This window comes from Dermacentor andersoni, chromosome 1, assembly GCF_023375885.2.
Source record: "Dermacentor andersoni chromosome 1, qqDerAnde1_hic_scaffold, whole genome shotgun sequence".
In the NCBI taxonomy this organism is placed as follows: Eukaryota; Metazoa; Arthropoda; class Arachnida; order Ixodida; family Ixodidae; genus Dermacentor; species Dermacentor andersoni.
The window spans coordinates 83,546,242-83,571,873 of record NC_092814.1 but is presented as its reverse complement, the minus strand read 5'-3'; the positions used below and the strand labels follow the sequence as shown (position 1 = coordinate 83,571,873).

Here is a 25,632-nt window from a genome sequence, read left to right as displayed (position 1 = left end):
CTTCCAGACTATTAAGGAGGTAATTGCATGCGAATTCGGCTCTTACGCTAAAAGTGTCAAGATGTACGTGGACCGTCGTCGTGCATCAAAATGCCCTCAATTTCGTCCACGAAATCTTGTCCGAGTACGCAACTCGAGAAAGTCCGATCCTAAATACTCAGGACCATTTAAGATTTACCGTAGGGTAGGTCGCAATACTTTCACGCTTGAAAATGGCAAACGATGGAATGCATCCAAACTTGTGAAATGCCCTGCACTACAGGATTTTCTTGGAAAATTCACTGAAAAGAGTCACTCCAGTGACTACCCGTCCCTTGACTATTGTCTCCCACCTTTTCTTCCAGTTACTACTGGTATAGGGGATACATTACGTTTCTTGTAGCGTAATCGTGCAGTACGCACATCATTACTACGGTGCTGACTGCCATACTAATTGGTCTTTCATGCCAAAAAGCTTTTAACATTAAAAGTCGTTACCATTCTTACGGGGGGGCTATGGAGTGTAAAGTGCTTTTACGCACAATGCCAAATCCACGACAGCCACAGAGACTGTCTCGAGTGAGGCTCAGGGCGAATGAGCCACTCATCAGTGCTGTCCCAAGGGGCACACAGATGTTTGTACTATCTACTTTTGTACTTTGTGAATTTTTTTCATTTTTTATCTGTGTGTGCAAGGCTGCATCTCGTCCTCCCAAGACGGGTACTAAAACTGCAGAACTGGAGTGCAATAATTCATATTCAGTTTTCATGTTGTGCATTCTTTTTAAATGGGGAAGCCAAAGATATCAATTTCTATTGTGTAAAGATGTCATCACTATCATGTATGTTACAGTGCTAACATGTGTTCTTTGACTCGTGACTTGCTTTTGTTGCGAGGAGAAGAGGAAAGCGTTTTTCCTTTCAAGGGAGAGGTGATGTGGTATCCTGTGTTAACTTCTGGTTTCGGTTTTGGGTCTTTACATCAGGGCGCCACTCAGCGCCAAACGCTGTAAGTTGCCTCCTGCTTCCCCTCGGAGAAATGAAAGAGCATTCTTTGTCTGGTCCCCGACTGGAGCAGTCCGGCTCTTTCTTGCGGCGCTGCGCGCCCCGGCCGTTTAGGCCTCATGCCGTAACCCTTTCGTCCGGCCGCCCCGTCGAAGCCACAACAGTTGGCATGTGTGCTCATCAGTAATTCATCCTCATAAACACCCAACTGCAGGCATCTATAGGCGGTCGCATTGGCTGGAATGCCATTGTTGATGTAACAAACGGTGAAAAACTAAAGTTGTGCCTCAAAATTCACAGGAGTGAGAGCAAACAAGCTACTGTGCAACACTGTAGGCATTCTGCTGCATGTAGCGAAATACTTTTGACTTACAGTCGAACCAGGATATATCGAATTCGAAGGGGATCAGAAAATAGTTCCGATATAGCGAAAATTTGATATACAGATATAGGCTAAAACCGCACTCGCGATCATAAATTGTGGCTTACCAATTGGAACAGCCGCGAATCACATAGCATGTGCGCGCAATATGAAAGCGCTTTATTTCACGGAAAAAAAATCACTAATTTTGGGCTGCCTTTTCCTCTGGGAAATGAAGTTGAAAACACTAGTCTCAATCTTTTCGAGACTGTCCAGGTGCGAGAGCCCAGTGCCTTCCATTTCGCCGCAACAGCACCGAATCAGGCTGAACGCTGACGCCAGTTCAGTGGCTGTGCATGGACATATTTCTTCGAAAACACAGTTGCCCTCATTGCAGACTTGAACACCAGCTATTCCGGCCACGATGTCCTCATTAGTGAGGTTGGCTACCACTTGAATTTCGCTGTCAGCGTTAATGAAGTCCTCAACAGTCACTTCAGACGAGGCGGCGCCGGGAAAATTAAACAAGTCGCGAAACGCGTCCTCCACGCACTCGTCGTCATCTAAAGCTTCCGGACATTCATCTCCGGCCACTTCAAGGCCTGCTTTGCTGAAACAGTTGGCTACTGTGGCGTGCTTCACGTCGCCCCAAGTGCCCGTAATCATTTGGATCGCGCCGAGCAGGTCAATCTTGAGATCGGTTCCCATGCGGAGGTTAACGAGGAGCCGTTGAATAAGTCGCTTCCTATAACCTACCTTGAATGCCTTTATGATACCCTGGTCGAGGGGCTGCAGTCTCGCTGTGGTGTTCGGCGGGAGAAACTTCAGTTCGATGTGCTGCAGCTTGCAAGTTGTTTGATGGGCCAAACAGCTGTCTACCAGAAGGCAAACTCGGCGGCCTGACTTGCCCAACTCAGCATCCCAAGCCTGCAGCCATTCAACAAAAAGTTGATGTGTCATCCAGGCCTTCCTATTACAGCCATAGCGGACGGGAAGCTGTTTGCAGTTCTTGAAGCAGCGCGGTGACTTGCTCTTCCCGATCACGAATGGCTGCAGCTTGCACGAGCCGTCCTTATTGGCCACAAGCAGCAGCGACACACGCACTTTGCTCATTTTACCGCCGTGACATGAGGTTCCACGAAGAGCGAGTGTGTTATTCGGCAACATTTGCCAAAAGAGACCAGTTTTGTCTGCATTGAAGATTTCTGCAGGCAAAAACTTCGCAGTGATCTTCGACCACTTCTCAGAAAGCCACTGCTGCATCTCCTGGCTGCTGACAGCCCCACTTTCGCCTGAAATGGCCTTTCCTACAATGCCGTGGCAGTTTTTAAACCATTGCAGCCACCCAGTGCCACCGCAAAAGTTCTCTTCGCCAAGAGCCGTAGCAAACCATTTGGCCTTTTCGATTAACATAGGCCCATCAAGAGGAATATTTTTCGCTCGGATTTCAAGAAACCACGTATAGAGTGCCTTCTCCACTTTGTCAAAAGCAGCAGGGCGCACACGACATGCTCCCAAGCGACTTTCCTCACCTGCTTTAAGCTTGATGTACTGCTTGTTCTTTAACAACGTACTTAAAGTACTCCGCGGAATGCCAAATGCGTCTGCCATGGAAGGCTTCTTTTCTCCGTTCTCGACACGCTGGATTACCTCAAGCTTTCTTGCAAAGTCCAGATTCTTCCTCTTTTTTATGTCCGCGGATGCCATAGCTCACCAGATGACCGCAGTCATACAGGCTACACACAGCACGTTGAAACACAGGCACATAAAAGAAAAACGCGCGAGGTGCAGATGGAGCGGTCCGAGTGAAGCCTAGCTGAGCGGTGGTCAACGGGGCTGCGAAGGAACGACAAAGGGAAAAGAAAGAAGAGAGCAGGGATAAAGATTGGCGGAATATGCCGTCGAAGGCGCTGTGGGAGCAATCGCTGCTTCGCTATGCTTCGTTTTTTGAGCCCTCTCTGGCTCTCTCATCTCCCCTGGCCCACGAGTGACTGTGCCAGACCCCTCACTTACAACCGGTTTTCTCTCTTCCTTTCCCCGGGAAGCGTGGCTTGGAAACGTCGCCGCGTGTCTCGATGCCACGCACTCTCTTCGCTGAGCTCCATGACCTTGCCCAATGCACACACCGGCGGTACAGGAGGAGCGAGAGAGCTCGCGCCGGTGGGGCGCAAAAATGGGAGAAAGGCTCCGAGTCTCCGTCGCTAGGTGAAGGCCGTGCATGCGCAGAGGAGGAGCCTGCTGACTGACTCTGTGGAAATGTTCTCCCCTGAGGACCGGACACGAATGTCTTTAGGAAAAACGCATCTTCCAGGGGCGTGGCGCGGCGTTCGATATATCGAATGTCCGGCGAAAATGAAATTCGATATACTACGCAATTGTCCTATACTTTTACATAGTACCCTATTTACTCGCATAATGATCGCACCTCTTTGTAAAAAAAAATTGACGCAAATTCAGGGGTGCGATTGTTATGTGGGTTAAATTTCCCGCGAAAAGAATTTTTTTTTTTTAATTCCGCGTTTGCTGTGGGATGACAACAGGTCAACAAATAGGCGGCCGACGGAGCAAGCCGAACGCGCCAAACACGATTCTTTTTTCTTCTCGCGAGTATATTGCGTGCATTGAAACAGTTTTTTCCGTATCAGTAATCAATAATATTGTTAATATCGGCAAGTTTGCAGCAATAACGCAGCCATGTCCACTTTGAAGGTACAGAAACAGATGGGCAAGCTTAACTGCCAGTGACATAGAAACACATGGCGGGCATGCTGCAGAAACTGCAGCATTTGTCTTCCCTACTATCCTAATACAGCAAGCACGTTTCCGCTAAGGGTGGGCGAATATCTTAGCTGTGTTACAAGCACAGGCGTATGAATAGGGTACACTTTTAACGTATCAGTGTAAACGTGGCTACTATCGTTGCCGCTCGCAATTTGTTGCGTGCCCACGAGAGCAGACGAGAAGAATCGAAAGGCGCCTTTTTTGTTGTCATTGTCGACCACAACCATTTTAAGGCCTACACATAATAAAGGCAAGTTTGGTTGTAGCTTTTTTTTTGTCATAGAAGTGCGGAAAGTGATGGAAGGAATGAAATGGGGCATCTGCTTAAGAATGTTCGGTGCGTGCAGACCGCCTGGTTTGTCTTGAAAAGTCGTTCGCGTAGGATTGAACAGATGGTAAGCGCGACCATTATTGGTATGTATTATTGGTATTGGTATGATCATCAGATGGTATGTCGTGATCACACAATATATCGCTGCGGCAAGTTCACGGTGCGATCATCACACGGAAAATAAAAAAATCGAATTCTGACAACAAAATTCAGGGGTGTGATCATTACGTGAGTGCGATCATTATGCGAGTAAATACGGTATTTTCAAGGGGGTAATCTGCGCTTCCATATAGTCAACAATTCGAAATATGCGAGTTCGATATATGTCCGGGTTCGACTGTATGTGTTCACGGCAGTTACACATATAGATCAAGATCATTTTCTTATCACGCTTTACAAATGTTTAGTGCCCCTTTGATGTGCGCTGAAAGCTTACCACATGATTCATAGTACATTATTTTCGCATTCAGTGCCCACTAGAATGCGGCTGCTAAGGTGGTGAACTGAAGTGGCAACCTTGTGCTCACCAGAAAAACAGCATTGCCACTGACCCAGCGCAGTGAGTGAAAAACTCCCTTCAAGCACTTTTGTTCCACAGTTAAAGAGCTTCTGTGTCAACCTCAAAGTGCAACTTCCTAGGTATTAAACCAACACCAACGTCCCTTCAATTAACTTTAAGAGCACTGAGTGCATCCCTGCCAAAGATGACAAAAGGTTGGTCACTCACCCATATCTGTATCCCCAAGGTCTAGCCGATGAAAGTGACCATTGTGCTGCCGGCTGTCAGGGTCTAGCCCATTAGCCACCATTGTCCGTCCCTCACTGCCCTCCACGACCATGTCTGTCCCACAGTCATCATCATTGTGGTCCCCATTCAGTGCTGTGTCCCCATTTGTCGTGCTGCTGTCCGAGGCTGCCACTCCATTAGAGGCCACATCACTTCCTGTTGACTTTGGTGATGAACTCAGTAGCAGTAATCGTGGGCTGGAGCCAGGCGAGCGCCTAGCTGGTCGCACTTCACTGTCTGTACCATTGACCATTTCAACAAATTGACGGCAGCGCAGCAGAAACAGCAAGTTGGGATTATTTTCCAGCAGACCGGGATAGAGCCTCTGTGTTGTCTCAATGGCCTCTCCAACACGACCTGCCAGCACCAATTTCTGGATTCCTGAGGTGACAAAAAACAGTTCTCTCTCAGATGCATATCATGAGTGAAAACATTTATTTTGCAATTTCACAAATAGATACATCTTCAAATTTTCAACGAATGCTGGAAGTAAATAGTTGACTTCTTTTCTGTGCAAAAAATTTAGAAGTCAATTTATAACAGTAGCAGTGCTAACTCAGCATACTCTGAATAATTTTTACTCACTCTTATATTAATTACACTCTACGCTCGTTACAACGGACCTGCCTACAACAGACTTTCAGATATAACAGACCGTATTTCAGCCTTAGTTGGTTTACCTATTTTATTAATGCAGTGAAGTTCACTTTTAACAAACCGCACTACAATGGACGAACGGCTACAGCAGATGAGATTATCATCATTTTTAAAAAAAATCGAGCATATAAAATGGACTTGTGCCGTGTTGACACAGGCTGACAACTGACTTGTGAGGGTCAGCCGATGATTGCGGCTCAATATCGCGCACGCGAGGGAGGAAGGCGGGGCAGAAATGTGGCATCTTCTTTTGCGCACTAAGCACGGAGTGGGGAGGCGACAGAGTGGGGGGTTCTACTCCAGCGGCTGCTGCTTAGGGCGAGGCCATTGTACCTTGAAAGTGATCTAAGATGTGGACAAAGTGCTCGCCCGTGTGGGCGCTGTATCTTGAAAGCAATTTGCGATGTGCACAAAGTGTGCGCCCACGCAGGCGCTATATTTTGAAAGCGATCTGCAATGTGGAAAAAGTGCGTCCAGCGCCAGTAGCTTCGTATGTACTGTGCTTTGGACGTTTAGTTCGCGTTAAACCGGGAGACAGCATGAAGGTCAACTCGCTCACTGCTGCTGCCACGCCTAGCTTGCTTAATTTGCTATAGCGATCGATGCTTCCCCCTTCGGGCAAAACTACCTTTTTTTGTTTGTTTTTACTTTGGACGTCCGTCGCTCACTCTTTGCAATAAAGGTGTTAGACATCGCGATGAAAGTTTCGGAAGTGAAGCGTTTCAGATATTATGGACTTTGAAAAAAAGCGACGTTTTATGTCAGATTATCAGGGTCTACTGTAACGAGAGTCGACGCATAAACTAAGAAACATTCTGAAGCAAACAGGCAGTTGTATGCGGCTGAACTTTAACTTAATGAAGTAAATCTAGGAAGTTTCCCGCCAATATCAGCGTGTGATGAATACATGCTTAACTGGAATATCAAATAAAATGAAGGTATTTTCGTGTCAGATGCGGCTTTGTTTTAGCAAGGTTTCACTGTAGAACAGGAGACTGCCTAGAGGCTTACAAATGCACACTACAATTTTTCGGAACACACTGCAGTAAAATTTAGATGGCACAAATCTCTTGCAGTCAATGAAAAGAAAGGTTTCTGGTCAAATTTTACATGACACAAATAATATATTCTGCTGAGATATGTGAAGATTTCATTATTATGCTGAAGTGTGTATCAAGTACAATTACTTTGAGACTTGGAGTCTGCTTCCAGATTGCAAACCTAAAGTACGACAACTCATCATGAACTTACTTTGCCTATTTTTAATGGAAGAAAGGTCCTCGTCAAACGACTGGCCAGTACTTCGTGCAAAGGCTTCCGCTGTGGCACAGTAACCATGGTGAATCAGGTAAGTCTGGACAACTCTGGAACAAATAATAATAATAAAATAAATAAACAGAAAAGAGAGAAACCAATAATAAGCAAACAAATATAGCAGCAAGAAATTGACTGTCAAAGCAGGCAGGCTTTGGAGAAGCATTTTTGCTCATTAGGAGATGAGTGCAAGCACTTTCTCTCCATACTACTTAAACTACTTAGAGCTTTACGTACTATTAAAAGTACGTATTGCATGCACCTCCACTGTGAAAACGTAGCTTACAGCTCACACAACCACGTACCAAAGTTCAGAAGCAATGCGAACTGCACAGTGTGTTTAACTGCACTGCTCAATTACAAGTCGACCTTGCACACGCATGAAGTAACCACAGCAAAGCCACAGAAGAAAAGTCCACAAATGTAAGTAACTTTAACATGTGCATGAACAAATACACATTATAACTAAGGAATTACCTTCTGTGAGCTAACCATGTACCTCCTGCCATGAAAATTGGCATTAGGTAAAACCTCTCTCTATATAAAATTTTTGCTTAAAATTCAGCATAACCTAACGCACAAAAGTTTTTTTGATAAATTCTTATTTAATTTCTGCAACATACAAGTATGAGTAAAAAAAAAATTGTGGGTTTATTGCCTTGAAAGTGCACTGCGGGTTTGAAAATTATGTGGTTTTACGTGCCACAACCACTTTCTGATTATGAGGCACGCCGTAGTGGAGGACTCCGGAAATTTAGTTGACCACCTGGGGTTCTTTAACGTGCACCTAAATCTAAGTACATGGGTGTTTTCGCATTTCGCCCCCATTGAAATGCGGCCGCCTTGGCCGGGATACTCCCAGCGGGTTTGAAAGACACTGTAGAGGAGGGCTCTGGATTAATTTTGTCCACCTAGGGTTCTTTAATGAGCACTTAAATCTGAGTACATGACCATTTTTACATTTGGCCCCAGCAAAACGCGGCCTCCGCAGCCGAGACTCGAACATGCGACCTTGTGCTTAGCAGCAGAATACCAAAGCCACCAAAGCACTATGATTGGTTAAACTACTTGTCTCCACAACTGGACAATCTGGATGGTGGAGGTTTAAGCAAGCATTACTGCGACACAAATACAACTGATACGATGACACACATTAAACAAGATCTGAACCAAGACCTTGAACACAATTTGATAGTAGAATTGCTAAACATATCACAGTTTCACCAAACATTGCGTTGTGACCTGCAGCCGGAACAGGCTTTTGCCACAGAGGTGCTGCGAGATGCCGAGTTGAATATCCATTACAATGTGGGTGCACAGTGCATGTATGACTTTTAACTACCGAAACTTTACTAACCTTTATGAATTAGTTCTTTTAGTTCTTGTCAGGAAGGTCCCAATGGATTAAAGGGCCCCTCAACAGGTCTGGTCATTTTGAGCTGACAAGCGTAGTGCATACAATGTATACTGACGATTGTGCTTGCTAAGAATTACATTGCTATGCGCCACGAAAAGAGCTGAAATTTCAAACTAAATGCTGTTTGCCCTTCTCCTCACAGGTCCGCGTTCCAAGCCGGAGGGATGACGTATGTATGCTAGTGCGCCTACATACATGTGTCTTTGCTGTGACGTCTCTTTTAGTGACTCGTGACTTCGAGAATTATTCAAGTAAACATCTGTTATTTGTGTAATCTGTTCCTTCAATAGAGGAATTAAAGTTTAGAGAAATAAAATACACAAACTGAATGTCTGCATGTTCTTCTTTTACTTTGCACCACAGCAGGAGAGATGTACTTCCGATTCATCTGCTTGTTACTACGTGCAGTCGCGCGCGATCATGCTCTGTGATCCGCTTGTGTCTGCCTCAGTGTTTGTGTAACACTGACTTATACCGCTAGTCAGATGTTCTCATGCACAGTGTGCAAAATTGTGCGCTGTGTGAAAGGAGAAGGCAACAGCTTGCGCATGCAACCATTACCAAAAGTGCACCGCACAGCGAAAGAGTGAAAGAGAACAACAAAATTTTTAAAATGGCAGGGCCTATGACGCATGCATCACGCAATCCTCCAGCTTCGGTATGAGAGAACACAGGCAAGTAATTTCGCTTGCGGAGGCTCGACGGGGCAAGTGGAGCGAGTCTCTCTCTTGGAAATGATGCTCGCTCCTGAAATCATGGGTTCACTGCACTGAAATTTTTCTATCTGAACTGTTAAGGAAGCGATTTGACAAATTCTTGCAATAGAACGTTCTATAACCAAAATTTGCTATGTAGCCCAGTGAGGGGCCCTTTAAGTCTTCTCAATCATGAGAAGCGTGTTGGAAGACAACAGAAATCAAGTGCTCGTGGAACATGTAATAAAGGGCTTCATTTTAGTTCCACATCTGAGATACTTGTCTTCGTCAAGTGACAGTGTCCATATTTTTCATGCATTTTTGCTCTTTGTACTTGCACTTATTGATGCTGAAGCAGCAAGAACTGCTTTAAAGATTGCCTTTGAGGAGACTTTAGAGTGCAGAAAGGTTAAGTATTTATCAAGAAATGTACCGGCGGGGGCGATTAGAAATGCCAAACCAAAAGTACTGAGTGAAGATGACAATTGACAGTACCTGTGTAATGTAGTCTGCCATTCACCTTGCTTGTCATTGACTGGAAACCTCTCTATTGTAGTCCTTGTCCGCATCATCAGCTCCTTTCAAATTCAGCCAACAACAATGTATTAGACAAATCATACTGAGGTTCTAAAAAATGCAAACTTATGTGCACTCATAGTGAAATTACCTTCATCATGTCTTCAATGTCAAAGACAAAGGGAGACTGTCCGAAATTTGCATCCACCACCTCACCTGGTGTTTGCAAACCCACTGTAGGGTACAAATTGGGCTGCAAAAGAAAAGATGTGTATTAGAAACGGGGAAGGAGAAAAAAAAACACAAATTACAACTAAAGCTTTACTGCCAATCATTAGGAAGATAAATACTCTTTAATTATTCATTAAGACAATTTTAAAAATCATCTTCACTCGCCCAATACTGCAATAATTAACTGTGCCTTTCTAAATATCGAAGAAAGTAAACAAAGTACAGTACACAAAAATGTAATAAAGGCACAATAAAGTACAATGACCATCAATCACTCAGACATTAGGGCAATAACCCTCTGTCCAATATACAAAGACTTCTGTAGAAACTACACAGATGTTATAGAGAGATGTAGAAGTAACACTGCTACAATTAATGTTAGGGTGCTCAGTAATTTCTAGGAAATTTTTCAATGTCTACAGTGGCAACATTATAATCTATTCTCGCACAAAACAGGAACCCCAAAACCACCTCTCATGAGTCCTGGAAGCCTTGAGGAAATATAAATTGAGGATAAACAGCAGAATGAGCAAGTCTTTCCCAGAATCAGGTCATTTTTCTTGGAATAGTATCACATGGCAAGATTGAAACAACAAAAGAAGAGTCCGTGCAGAGGGAAAAAGAAACTTGTGAACCTTGCGATATTCATTCACTCACCCTTCCTCAGGCTCACAGGCCTGTGTGTATTTGCCAGACTATGCTGAAGAGCTCATCTCTCACCAAGCTCACTCAAATGTACCTTACGCATAGAAAATGATCATGAGGAAGCCTGCGAGCACTTTGTCTGGGCCGGTTCTTCAGACCCAATTCTCTTGCTGCCCAATTCCAGCAAGCCCCTCAAATTATGCATGGATGCTTCGCACAATGGAACAAGGATGGAAGAAAAATGCATCCTCTACCAATAGAACTTACGTTAGCAGCAAGGGAGGCACACCCTGCAGTCTAAGGAAAGCCACCTTGAGCTATTTCCCCAATTCGCGGTTGGCCGGGCATGCGAGTGGCCTTAAGACTTTCCCAAAGTTGTGCCGCTCTGCTACCTGGCCAGACATGAAGCGTGATGCTCTTCACTATCTAAAAGCTAAAAGTGACTGGTTATAACTCGTAAATGTTTTTGAAGGTGCAACAACAATACACAACAACAAAGAGGAACTGGCAGAGGTCATGGCACTGAAGTATTTCAGAGGCTATGTGAAAGGTCATAACTTGCAACTGTTTGTCAATGACCAGGCAACCACTTTCATCTTGGGGCTCACTTAGACAAAGAAGACAGTGGCTTTTTTTGTAAGCAATACAACAAGGATGGTTGAGAGTACAATATTTTTAAGGTAAAGAATGTTCAATACTGCCACATGTGCATTGTTCTCCTTCTGGTAGTGACCCATATTTTCCTGGATTATCACAGTTAAATAGTTACTGCTCAGCACAAGATGTGCCAACATGCATTGAAATTTGTAGAATGTGGACGCTGATTCTACAGCAAAAAAGGGTCTTGTACTTTTTTTTATGTATGTGATCACCAGCAATTACTCTGGAATGTGCAGTGACACATGCATTGTAAGACTGAGGGCAACCCAACGCATTCATTTGGCAGCACCCAGACAGAACACCCAAAAGATTAGGTCTAGGATCATGATTATAAAGAAGAGGAACATAAAGAGCACTAGCACTGATTCCTCATTTAACAGAAGTGCTATTTTGTTTGCTGGCCGCAAAATTCAACGAAACATGACCAATTTCTATAATGCAGCGACGGTGACTGGACACTGAGTAGACTGGTGTGATGCGATAATTGACCAGTCTTTTTGCCAAAGATTGCAACTGGAGATGTAAGGGCCAAGGTATTGATGAAGGAATTTCCCACACAAGCCATGTTTGCGAACAGGATTCCATAGCCAGACTTCATCACCATGCCTCTACCACTTCTAAGAGATAAAGCCAAACCAGTGCTTTTATTCGGCTGCTCCTAGGCAGAACCCCGGGAAGAAGATGAGGTATATGATAATGATGACTATATACAATAAAAAAGATAAAAGAACGTAAGGAGCACTTACAGTATAAATAGCGGATGAACTTTACCTGCGAATTTTGGACACAATGACTATGCTCAACGCTACCGTCGTGGTTTAACAGTTGCCTGTCTTTTTGGGCCTAAGTTCAAACAAATAAAGAGTTAGATTCTTAACTCGCACTTTCAGCAAAGTTGAAGTCTTCACTGTTCCAACAATGTGACAATAAAGCTGCCATGCGTGTTGGAAGTGGTCACTACAAATTTGCATCACTGATATGGTTGTGCATTTATGGCTCTGAAATCCCAGAGGTTCCCAATTTATTGTTCTTGCATGCTTTTCTGTGTTATCTTACTGCTAATTTTGCTACACATAACATTTTACTAAACTACAGATAACCCAAACTTTAATTTCAATTCAAATAAAGACATGTGGGCTCAAGGAGCTTCAACATGAGCAAGCAGTACTCAACTCTGAGCATGTAAGAACATTATCAAAATGTGCAACCATGTGTTCCTCGTGGTGTCTGGTTTTGTTGCAGTTTTTGCTGAAGTGAAGCAGTGTTGACAGAACCTTACACGCTTTACAATGGCATTGACAATCACCCTATTTGGAATCATTCAACTGCAATGTTGACATTAATCATTGGATGCTAAATAAAATGCCTGAGCTATAAAGTAATTAAAAACTTACTTCAGTTTATGTCAAACATTATATTAAAGTATTTTTACTACTTTAAATTATTTTTTTGATAATTATAAAGAGATGACCGTAATTGAAATAGTTTTTTACTGTCTTTTCAGTTATGAAATGCTGTAGTTCATCAGAAATAGTCCAGTGCATGTGTTCCATTTATTGCACTGTTTTCAAACAGGTGTATAACGAACAACCGGAGCTTGCTATACATTCATTCTATGACATCAGACTACTGGATACAGTGCAGTTCATATTATATGATGCTACCTAAGCAAACCTGATAATTATACAATATAGTATTACATCTTGGGTGGTATTTGGCACCTTTTGTTTAATATAGTCAGCAAAAATATTGCTGTACGTGAAGTACTATTCCAAGTGGACTGCAACTGTTAATTGTACAAATCTCTGTGCATCCTGCGAATCACTAAAGTAGATTTGACATTAACAAAAATTGTTCCCACATTGTATAACAACTTGGCTATAGCACCAACATGTGTAGAAAGCTTTAGTAAGGAAACATGTTATTTGTATGCGTGTGCAAATATTTGGAATTCTGAATACAAATCCAATAGTCTTTGCTATTCCATCTGTATTTGATTTGACAATTGACTGTTCAAAATTATTTAATATTTGTTTCTTTTCTAATATGCATAACAACACTTATTCAAGTCTACGGAGAGAAATGCAGATGCAAGTAGTAACTGTTTTTAGTCTAGCTGCTGGAGAGCCACAACTGTTGTGAAATGGCCCCCTTTTTTTGAGCAACCATATGAAGCAGATAATGCATGAATACTGACCACTAAATTATGCATCCACTTTACAGAGGAAAGAAGTGATTATATATAATAATGGAGTACAATTACAGGAGGGTCCACATTATGTCACATTTACCCTTGACCACGCATACTGATAATATAGTCAGCAAAGCTAACAAAATACTAGGCTACTAGGCTACAAGACACAAGGCTAACAGCTCATAATATGTTAATAAGACTCAAACTTAAAGACGCATATCCACAGACTAAAACACTTATCACAAAAAAACAGGTTCAATGATGTGCACTGCATTTTATTTACTCCTGTTGCCATAGAAATTGCTCTATCTTCACTTTATCAGAAAGTAAATCTTTTATTTGGCAACCATGCATTAGCTGATAGAAGCTGATACATAAATGAGACAATACTGTGGGTTACCCGAAACATAGTACAAATGTAGAACAACGGCTCTCGAAAGACTGCGTTTGGTATTAGTTATCCTTAAAATCAGCCCGAGACAAACAGACTTTCAGAAAATGTTATACCAAAACTATGAAAAGTTATCTTCCTTCATTCACAACTGTTGTTAGTACTAGCACTTAATATTCTCCGCTAGTGGATGATCACGCTGTACTTCAATCCTATAACACAATTGTGTGTTTACTGCCATGGTTTGAGTTGTGTATAGCCACCCCTGTCTAGGTTCTAATAAAGCCCGGTAGTGTCTGTAAATAAATAAATAATGAAGTTGAACCTCGTTGCAATGAATTTTGAAGTTGCATACAAGACAAAAGTACCATCATTATATCCGGTATTCATTACAAGTATCATGAAAATGAGAGATAAATGTGATCACTGAGCATGTTAATAAAAATAAAATAAAATAAAACACAAGCGTGATGCCTCTGCCAGGACAGCAAACGGTCCTCTGTGGATTTTGAAGGCTCGTTGGCAGCTTGTGCCAATACATGGCATGGGAACAACAATAAATTACATGCGCTTTGCAGTGTCCCTAATACACAACCATGCAATCACTGTGATCACACGAGACCACCACACTGGCTACAATCCAACCAAGCCAAGCCAAGCTGCAGGCCAGGCCGTTCATGCATGCACATACATAATGTGCCATTTCAACATGGAGCAAAGAAAGTTTCCGCCATGAATTACAGGTTGCGCTTGGTAAGTACAGTTGCCAACTGATTTTTCAGACATGGCAAGGCCAGCATGCAGACTTAACTCCACCACTATATGTGGTCATCAGTCTAGCTCATGTGGGTAATCTTAAGCACAATCTCTGGTGATGCCTACTGGTACAAACATATTGGTAGAAAGCTTCTGGCTTGTTACCAGTCACTCCATCAGTCGTCAACTAATTTTTCATCACAACCATACCACCTAGGCTGCTAGGCCTAACCAGTGCCGTGGATTGGCAACCAAAGTTGGTTTGGTGCCAACAAGACAGGGCTGCAACTGTTGACAGCTGCCATGTTTGCAGCATCACACGCATGGATCACGAAAAAAAAAAAAATGAGTGGCACACTGTGTGGCATCTAAAACATGGTCAGTGCCTATTTGGTGTTTTTACTGCTAGAATGGCTATTTTTAGCCATGTGTAAACAAATTTGCTTCGCTCTAACTGATATTGTGTCCAATAACACATTTTTGGTTTCATTTAAAGGAGGAGTTTACTCTATCGAATAAAGTGCGACCAACCAAATTTTATATTCACTTTGATACATCTGTGTTTGTTATTTTGAGGTTCGGCTGTAATAACTTCTTTTCAATAATTTCCTGTCATTCAATAAGAATACCTAGCCTTTCAGAGAGCTTACAGATTTCTTGCGTAACGACTTAGGCAAAACAATTTATTTTATCCATTCTCACCATATTAGCATTCTGTAGCATTACACTTAGCTCACCCGCCGTGGTTGCTTAGCGGTTAAGGTGTTGGGCTGCTAAGCACGAGGTCGCGTGATTAAATCCCGGCCACGGTGGCTGCATTTTGATAGGACGAAATGCAAAAACACCCGTGTACTTAGATTTAGGTGCACGTTAAAGAACCCCAGGAGGTCCAAATTTCTGGAGTTCCCCACTATGGCATGCCTCATAATTAGATCGTGGTTATGGCACATAAGACCCCATAATTTTTTTTTTACACTCAGCTCATCCAATGAACACAAAACTCTATGTGCATCTTGTGGTGTGTTGTTCCTTTTCTTTTATGATTACTGTCATTGTCATTGTGCTCCAGGTACCATCACCTTTCAATCTCATTAACAATCTCCTCTGTTGACCGGGTGTCTTATTTCAAAAGGCATTACATATATCAAATGATATAAATATACGACTCTCTTTACTAAATGGACTTCATGGAATGTTTATTTCCCTTGCTTAAAAATATAAAAATGTTCCAATATTTAAAGGTCATTTTTCTTGAATAATTGCATTTCATTCAATTAGAAAATTTCACTATTTGAATACTCCCACTTATTTGAATTTTACCAACATATGACAGTAAGGTACTCTCCCTTTATCACATGGTATCAATATGCATGAAAAACCACTCCAGCATTTCACTGCCTACAAACATTACAACTCATTCATTTTGCTCAAAAAGCCAAACCACAAGAAATTTGTCACCATAAACCATGGTATTCAATTACACATGCAGATATCTATAACAAGATTATGCAGTTAACAAGACATTCTATACCTAAAAGGTAAAATATTCTGTAAAGTAATTGTAACTTAACCATATGCATATCTTATGCTAGAGGCCTAAACACAGCTATCCCCTCACCGGTAAGTCTGTAAAGGCAACCCCAAGGTTATGGCCATTCTTTGTGTAGAAGCACAAGTTGTCAATAAGGTTGACACCACAACCAATCACATCGCCAGTTGTGAACGTTGGGCCATAAGGCTGGCCAGTACCACTAGAGCAAAAACTATGGCCATCATCACCATGGTACCCATATGAATGTTTGTCCCAACCTGAAAAAAAAAAAAGTCCGAATATACTGTGAGTTTCCTACACTATAGATAAAGTGCCATAAGTGACATAAGTGCCAGTAAATCTGTCTTGCATTCAACACTAGCAAGCACTGACTTATTTGCAGCTAAAGTTAGCCAATCATAAGCTGCAGCAAAAGTGAACACAACACTAATCAGCAATGTTTCAGCCTTAACACTAGCTCTAGCACTTAATGCAATTCTTTTGCAACAGTGCTGTCCCATGTATAATGGTGAGTAAGACGTATAACAAATTTCAGAAATACCTATCTGCACTTGACACTTTAATACAAAAATTATACCGTGTTTCTGTCTGTTGTAAACAAGTACGATCAATTTTGGCACTTGGCCTTTCAAACAAACAACAGTGAAGCAATAAACAGATAAAAACAGGCTGGATGGAAATAAGTCTGGCTGGCATACTACTCAGTGCCAGATGCAAGTGCTATCAAAGTTAGGGTGCAGTTGCAGATGGGTGTTGGCACGCTGTCTGTTACTGTCAAGTGCTGTCTTTGCAGTGAAGCATGCTTTTTTTCAGCATACCGCATGACGAGTGATTAACTTCTTATGCAACAGCATAGTAATAATTTCTGGAACATAGTACAAGTGACCACTTAAGTAATAAGACATCTGGCACTCAATGTACAGCACCTGAAGTAACCCCTTCTGCGTCTGCAATTTATTTTCTATGGCACTTGTTTCTCCTGTAGCAAAGAGCATTGGCCACATGCTACCATATTCCCCTTAAACAGTGAACTGAATGAATCACCTTGAACAACACAGTACCATTACGGTAGATTGTGCAGCTTTTATGACCAGTATTCCCTGTGAAACCAAAGAGATGTGGTCAGCTGATGAAAGGGGGTCTTCAGGACTCATGAGCAGAATAAACAATGTTATATATATATATATATATATATATATATATATATATATATATATATATATAAGTTTTGCAAGATCCCTCAAATAAATGTGTACAGGTGTCGGCAACACTGAGAGCAATTGCCACTGTGTGCTGCAAAAACTGAACTAGAAAGATGCGCAATTAAAAATTAAAAAAAGGTCTACAAATTGAAAAAAGCTTTCTTTAAAACTTCTAATTCAATACATCACACTTTTTTTTTCTTTTAAATGCATTCCAGCTAACTGCACAGTTTTAAGAGAGGCAGTGAGGGTGCTTGCCTGATGGCAGCACTGCCTAGACAGGCGCTCTGATGAGACTATCCACAAAATAGAATGGAAACAACATCGAGGCATGAAAGAGGAAGCCGGTAGGGAGACAGGAGAGAAGCACACATGAAACACATGAGTTAAGCGCCAGGTATACTAAAATGAGCACAAATGCTGCGTAGTAGACTATGTGTAGTAGAGTTCTGCATTTTCAGTTCATTTTGGGGCCATGCAAGACGAAATTCAATCTAAAAAATCGGAGTTTCGCAGAGCTTTCTTTTATGATGCAATAAAATGTGGGGGTTTTAGGGCTTTTTAAAAGCACTGCACTCATCTCAGTTTCACCCGCACTACTAAGACAGCCTTGAACAGGAACAGAAACAGCCAGTCACAGGAACTTTTTTATTTACAGACAACTTTATAATAGAAGAAGGTTTTATCGATTTACTGTAATATATATGGCATATTTATTGATACTGGCTCGACCATAGTGGTGCACTCTTTCCAATTTGAGAATTAAACATCAAGAATGCCCTTTCAACATTCGCACGGCATACATGAAGACTCAGTACATCCAGCTCAGTATGAAAGGACTGGCCAGTCTCAGGCATGCATTCTCCAGAAAACTAGAGGCTCAACAATTTATTCAAGGGCACACGGCTGATGTTGAGAACTCTTGCCAGCAAGGTGCACCGCAATGCTCCAGTAGTAAAACAGAAAACAACTGCTCATACATTTTGAACAATGTTGGCAGTTCCACCTTAACATTTGGGTTCACGAATCTGAGTGCACTACCAGAATGACTTGCTGTTGTAGTTTTTTCAGAAGCTGTTAATGACTTCACAGCACATCCTATTGTCGACAATGTCAAGCACATAGTTGACATCCGCACAAAAGTTCTTGCAGATGTGCCATTTCATCAACTTAGCAGTGCCAGCAGGTGCATGGCATAGAGACAGTACACATTATACAAGAGTAGACTCCGCTTTTAATTTTAACTGTTGAGAGCAGTTTATTTGAATTTCTCTTAAAGAACCTCAGCTTGATGAACCTCAGTTGTGCGAGTTGGTTGTCATGATAAATGCTTTCAGCTTCTCACACTTTTTCTACAAACGTAGTCAGAGCATGGTCACATGACCAGAACTGAGGGCCCAAATTCTGAATTTTTTAGATAAATCCATTTTTTTTTTTTTTTTGCCACTGAGTGCTTTTCCAATTTTATTGGATTAATCCAAAAATTCTGAGCCCTGCTATGTGATAATACATGGAGCAAAAAGCAGTGCCACTTTACAGAATAAACTCTTTGTAATTACACCCACAGAGATAAAGTAAAGGTGCAAAAGGTCCAGCGCATAAGTAAGGCGAGCATATTTATCGGAGAGCATGTGTGACGACAACTTATCTAGTTACAAAGGTTCTCTGTTGTGTGTTGGAAACCTTTGGAGGCTTTCTACACAAAATTAAACATACGAATTTGTATTTAAGGAATAAACCCATGCCGGTTTCTATCATTTTGTGACGCAATCTTTACGGGGGCACACAATTTCAAGGCATTCTGGACAGTAGACGGTCTTGTTAAGCCAGAGCTCACTTCAAGCTAGGTTTAGCACACATATACATGGTAACATTGATCATTGATCCCTTCCACAAAAGGAAAAACATTGTGCCAATTTATTATGAAAAAGAAAATGTTCATTCAAGCAACCTTAGTATGAGAACAAAAGGCAATTTTATACAGATGGAAACAAGTCACACAACAAATAAATGGAGGCATTGAATGTTGCATGCATTTTGCCTTTTTTTTTTTTCCCAGAAGTATCCTGCATTAAGAAAATCAGAGTGAAGTAACTTAAAACTTCAAAGGTGTAAATGTGCGACACCATATTCAAAAATGTGCCATGAAAATATATTGTTCTTTTCAAGAGTACAATATATTTAGGAAGCACGAGAAGAAAAAAAGGCCATGAAAGCAAGTCATGTGCTTCAGACAAAGCTCCATCGGATAAACAGGGCTCTTGTATGCTGGCGTACGATTCAGCGCTAGATTCTGCACTAACCTGCATGCAGCAGATGTGGCAGTTTGACTGATGTAGTTCAAACATGCTGTTGCCTACAGCTGAAGCAGGGCCACTATTTTGTAGCGATGCCTCATGCCTTATTCTATGCTATTCTTATCATCCACCACACACGGCCGCCTGATCCCATTGATAATGTGGGCAGACCGTCGCTCTGACCACTGGCCAAGCGCGAAAAGCCTGACAAAGCATAGAATCGAAAAAGGCATCGCTACAAAATACCGGCCCAGGTCTGTTACAACTCTGTCTTAACAGCACTATGTAATTGCAGGTGAATGCATAAACACACATACTGTCTTTGATGTCCACGGGGGCAACAATGCTTATACCGGCAGACTTACTTTTGCTACTTGGTTGAACTTTACAAGAGAGAGCATTCTGCTTCATCTCAATGGACATACATGATGATAAAAATATACCGAACACAGATACTACATCACCAAAGCAAGTCCAGAAACTGACCAGGAAGTCTGTTCATGTTGACACCCTGAGCAGACAGGCCCACACCCATGTAGCCATCTCTGCCTTTACTGACGATCTTCACTTCAAAGTAATATAGGCCACATGCTGCAGGAATTGGATGTGTGGCACGAACACTAGCGGCGTCTTTGTGGTTCTTGCCAACACCTGCAGGAAAGCACATAACAAATATTGGTTACGTGGTCTTTTGTGTATGTGTGTGCATGCTAAAGTGACTAAAATGGCAATCTGGGCCAGAGGCATTTTCTCAGGTGATTAAGAGATAGGTAAAAAATGTATTCTACAAAGCAAACCTGTAAAAAAACTAACTAATAAAAACAGCTGTGTAATCAGTTCAAATAGCAAAGCTATGAACAATAAATAATTAACACACCCCAGTGAAAATGATGAGTGGATACCCAATAGCACGTCATGGATGTGCTATGTGCACTTGTCGTAGGAGACACGCACAGCACATTCATTTACTAGTACACTTGAAAATGTGATCCATACGTATTCAATGGTTTATGGAAACCCCCATATATATATGAGTGAACTTTAATCGCATTAACTGTAATTGCAGTATAATTAAAGGTGGGGTTCCGCCAATGTAGTATACTCTATGTATATGTAACGCAACGATGATCCTTTTACTTTTATAGCGATTTTGGTGCGAACCATTTATTTCTTATATCGATCAGTGCACCAGCAACACTCAAATCACGAGGACTGAGATCTTGCCATCTCGCCAAGTTCCCGACAAATGAAAGACAGCAACACAAGTTCACCAGTTCTATAACCAGAAAGCAACGCGCGCTGACCAAATATTTGCCCAATAGTCATTAATTCTATCAGCAACACAAGTATGTGCAGTGCGCCCAAGCTCGACTGCAGCGAATATTTTAGACAGCAATGTGAACACAGTGCAACTTCAGTACTCCAGAATTGGGTAAAATTGCCAGTAGGCCTAGTGCAGCAAGTACAGCAGGCGCTGGTGCAGCTCACATAGTAAACAAACAAATGTAAATTATCGACCTCGAGCTGTACGCAAGATTTTGATTATCAATGATTGACAATGACCGCCATATGACGCAGGGAGTGGGAAGCACGCCTAAGAGAAGCAATTCGGGGATGCATTACCACCGTAAATAATACAATTAAGAAATAAATGCAGCAGTAAGCGCAACAATAAATGTGTTTAATTTTAGTTCTCAATGAGCGCAATATTGAATTCTTGTACAAAAGAAAGCTAACGACGGTAACTATCGCAACCATCTAGATGTCACACAATTAAGTGAAAGTAAAACGAAAGTTAGCGTCCGAAACTGCTTGAACGCTAGCTGTCAGCAGCTTGCTCGGCTGCGAACAGCTGAAACTTCATATGCGTCACGACGCCACAGCTAGGCATCGCAAACGCAATGCACAACGCTAGAGTATTACTACAGTAACAACACTCTGATCAGAATTTAGACGCTTGCGAAATGATAGTAAAATATGTGAAAGCATCATGAGCAAATTACTTCAGAGGCGCTTGCAGTTCCACTAACCTTTATAGTGTACTCGAAGATTGTTTTGTGACAAGCCTATGTAGGTGAATTTGTCCTTTGGGCTCCAAGAACGTGGAAGAGGAGTTTCTTCTTCATTCACTGTGGGGTACAACAACTTTAAACGATCAGTTGGTTGCTGCGAATACGATGTTGTAGATTCAGTATTACTAAAAGCCTGATTCATTGTCGCCATTGTAGTACCGAGTTACCCGGATGCATTTACGTAAAATACGTCACATCGTATTTGCTCGACTCCAAACCCCCTAGCGACAAAGGAAATAAGCGAGAAAAAAAAATCAAATGGAAAGTGAGAAGGAAAAACCCTGATGGTGATAGTAGCAAGGGAATAAGGAACCAACAGTGTAGTATTGGTTGTAGGTGTTCTGTGGTAGTATGCTGATTAGTCTGATGGTGATCATGAAGTTTTAGTTTAGTTTCAGTTTCCTTGGAAACGAACTACACACTCTTAAGCAAAATTACACCCTTTTGCCACACAACGATAACCGTCGTCTGTCTTGTCCGCATTGCCTTTCTTTAAAGGGACCCTAAAGTGAAAAATGATTTCTTCTGCATCAGTAAATTACCGTTCTACAACACCAAAACACCACTCTTACAACGATAAGACTTTTGGTAAGCCAGAAAACATTGAGTTTCTCACTCTGCGCCAGAAAAAGCGGAAGAACGAAATACGGGTGCCTGTAACGTCTTGGATTTTGATGGCATCTTCTAGGGCCTACTAATTATATATAGCGGTACAGATTGACTACATTGTGTTCTAAAGGAACCGAATATTAAACATGGCAAGTTTCGGGAACTTTTATTCAGCCAACGCGGCCCAAATGAGAAAACATACTTTGGAATCCCTGACATCACGGTGACGTACCGGCGCTGGGGTTTCGGCGCGAAATTCAAATACTGATACTTGGACCTCTAATAAACTATTTTTTTTAATGACTGCCTGCAGGGTTCTCAAACAATGCTTCATTAGTCTAAACTGATTTATTGCTTCGCTTTAGTGTCCCTTTAACGCGGCGAGCCCGGTACTTCCCAGTAATGAACGGCATGCGCGTTATCAGCATGACATAGCATTCCCGACAGGAAAGTAGCGGGCGCGGCGTTTTCAAGAAAGGAAACGCAAGCAAGCCAGATGACGATTATCGTTGTGTGCACTCTTCAAACGGTTGCATGCACCCTTTGGGGTGTATATTTGTCCCACAGCAATAATCGTCATCTGCCCAGCTTGCGTTTCCTTTCTTGAAAACTCGGCGCTCGCGACTTTCCTGTCGAGAATGCTGCGTCACACTGATAACGCGCATGCCGTTCGTGACTGGAAAGTACCCTACACTCTTAGGCAAAGTTACACCCTTTGGGGTATATCTCTGCCACACAACAATAATCGTCATCTGCCTTGCTTGCGTTTCCTTTCTGGAAAACGCCGCGCCCGCTACTTTCCTGTCGGGAATGCTACGTCATGCTGATAACGCCCATGCCATTCGTTACTGGGAAGTACCGGGCTCGCAGCGTTAAAGAAAGGAAATGCGAACAAAACAGATGACGATCGTTGTGTGGCAAAAGGGCGTAATTTTGCTTAAGAGTAGCTGCTAGCAGCGTTAAAGCAAGGAAATGTGGACAAGACAGATGACCTTTATTGTTGTGTGGCAAGATAAGACTCAAAGGGTGTAAACTTTTCTTACACTCTTAGAAAAATTTACACCCTTCGGGGTTTAACTTGTCCCACAACAATAATCGTCATCTGTCTTGCCCGCGTTTCCTTATTTTAACGCTGCGAGCCCGGTACTTCCCAGTCACGAACGGCATGCGCGTTATCAGTGTGACGCAGCATTCTCGACAGGAAAGTATCGAGTGCCGAGGTTTCAGGAAAGGAAACGCAAGCCAGCCAGATGACGATTATTGTTGTGCGACAAATATACACCCCAAAAGGGTGCAACCGTTTTAAGAGTGTAGTGTATAAAACAAATTTAAATTACACCCTTTGGGTTGTATCTTGCCAAAAAACAATAAACGTCAGCTGTTTTGTCCGTATTTCCTTTCTTTAACGCTGCGAGCCCGGTGCTTCCCAGTAAGAAACGGCATGCGCATTATCAGCATGACAATAATTCCCGATAGGAATTTAGCGGGCGCGGCGTTTTCAAGAAAGGAAACGCAAGCAAGGCAGATGACGATTATCGCTGTGTGGCAGATATACATCCCAAAGGGTGTAAACGTTTTTTAGAGTGTATTGTTGTGTGGCAAAAGGGTGTAATTTTTCTTAAGAGTGTACAGGTTACTACTTATGACATCTATTAGTAATAGCTGCCGTAAGTAGTAACCATAATCTAATAACGTTGGTAGCTACCATGGTAACCATAGTATGGTAGTATTCGAGTACATCAACCATGACAGCAACAGTTTATGGTGTTCTGTGGGTTCTTTGCAGTACCCTATAGCACCCATAACCACAGTAGAGTGTACTATAAAGTAGAGTAGAGTGTACTTATAGAAAGGAGCCTTGGCAAGCACCGAGGGCAAAGTATTTTTCTCTGGCCGAAGCTGATGCAGGAAACGCTGAAATTGCGGAGGCGCTGCCGTTGCCTTATCATGAAGCCAATGATGAAGCTAATGAAGTTGTTTCGGCCAACGCTACTAGACTAGTCTAGTAACCGTGTCCCCATAGAATAAAGAACCAACGTCTCTATGAGCGTCCATTGGCTGAGGCTTGCTCATGGGCCCAGTAGCTGTCGTCTGATCGACGCACCGTCGTTGTTGCGTCGTTTGCATCGTTTCCGTCGCCCTTTCTCCATTTTATTGACTACAGGTATGTAGGTAATAAAATGACTGTTTCCGCCACCGAGTATCAAAACTAGATGCACCAGAGTGAAACGTCTGTCAAAGCTCCATGCAGCTGCAGTAGTGGTTTATTCTAAGGCTAGCATTCTTCATTCTATGGGGGAGCCCGCACTGGACCTGCTGGCAGGACCCACTCCCCCCTATCTAGTGCATTCTAGCCACAGTATTTTTCAAACTATGTCCAGGCTATCCTTTGAGACCTGACAGCATTTTGTTGCTCCTGCCAAGTCTTCAAGGTGGGTGGTGAGCTCAGGCTGGCGCTGGGTAAAAGTCCCTCCATACACGTTTGGAGCGTGGAGGGGTTTTTTCTTAGCAAAACCTTTGCTGTCAGTGTTTGTATCGCAAAAGGTAAGCGGAAGAAAGAAGAGATGGAAACTCAGTCTCTTCTTTCTTCAACTTGCCTTTTGCACCACAAAATAAAGGTACAGCTACATCAAAAACAGTGGTCAGTAAGTACAAACAAGTTTTGCTGTTACTGGTAGTTCTGCTCATAGTCAGTTTCCCATGAAGAATTTCGGTGCACCCCCATCCCCTCAATTTGTTTTCCAATTTCTTCACTAGCATATAAACAAACTGTGTTCATGTCTTATTTATTTTGCACTGCTATTCCAGTGTTCTGTCTTCGTGCCACTAAGGTACAGTATGTAGGCACCTAAGTGGCTACTCGCACACACAAGCAAACAAGAGGTGCATCTCAGGGATTGGTACTTTCATCATTATTATTTAATATCGTACAGAGCTCAATCCCAGTTCAACAAGGTGTGAGTACTTAACGTTTACGCTAAAAACATTGCCTCTTAATGGGCTGGAATACTGGCTGGATAGCTTACATTTGAACTGAATGCCAATAAGTCTGCCATTCTTATTTTCCCGACTTATAGACCCAGTGCGCATATCGCTTAACTATAAGCTGCAAGATATCTACAGGTACAGTCACTTAAGTACCTTGGACTTATAACAGATCTCTAAATTGGCGTCTGTATA

The 25,632-nt window shown here is 42.3% G+C and overlaps 1 protein-coding gene across 1 annotated transcript in view; it reads right to left on the bottom strand.

Moving 5' to 3' along the window:
- The window catches only part of RanBPM (Ran-binding protein M), a 59,471-nt gene extending 37,436 nt beyond the window's left edge, over window positions 1–22,035 (bottom strand). Inside the window, exons 1-7 of the mRNA XM_050194193.3 lie at window positions 21,802–22,035; window positions 20,258–20,422; window positions 16,339–16,529; window positions 9,995–10,096; window positions 9,823–9,905; window positions 7,153–7,265; window positions 5,185–5,625 (exon numbers count right to left, since the gene is read on the bottom strand). Of these exons, the coding sequence (XP_050050150.1) occupies window positions 5,185–5,625; window positions 7,153–7,265; window positions 9,823–9,905; window positions 9,995–10,096; window positions 16,339–16,529; window positions 20,258–20,422; window positions 21,802–21,994 (1,288 nt within the window). The 5' untranslated portion in view covers window positions 21,995–22,035. The remainder of the gene's footprint in view (window positions 1–5,184; window positions 5,626–7,152; window positions 7,266–9,822; window positions 9,906–9,994; window positions 10,097–16,338; window positions 16,530–20,257; window positions 20,423–21,801) is intronic.
- Between the last annotated feature and the right edge of the window lie 3,597 nt (window positions 22,036–25,632).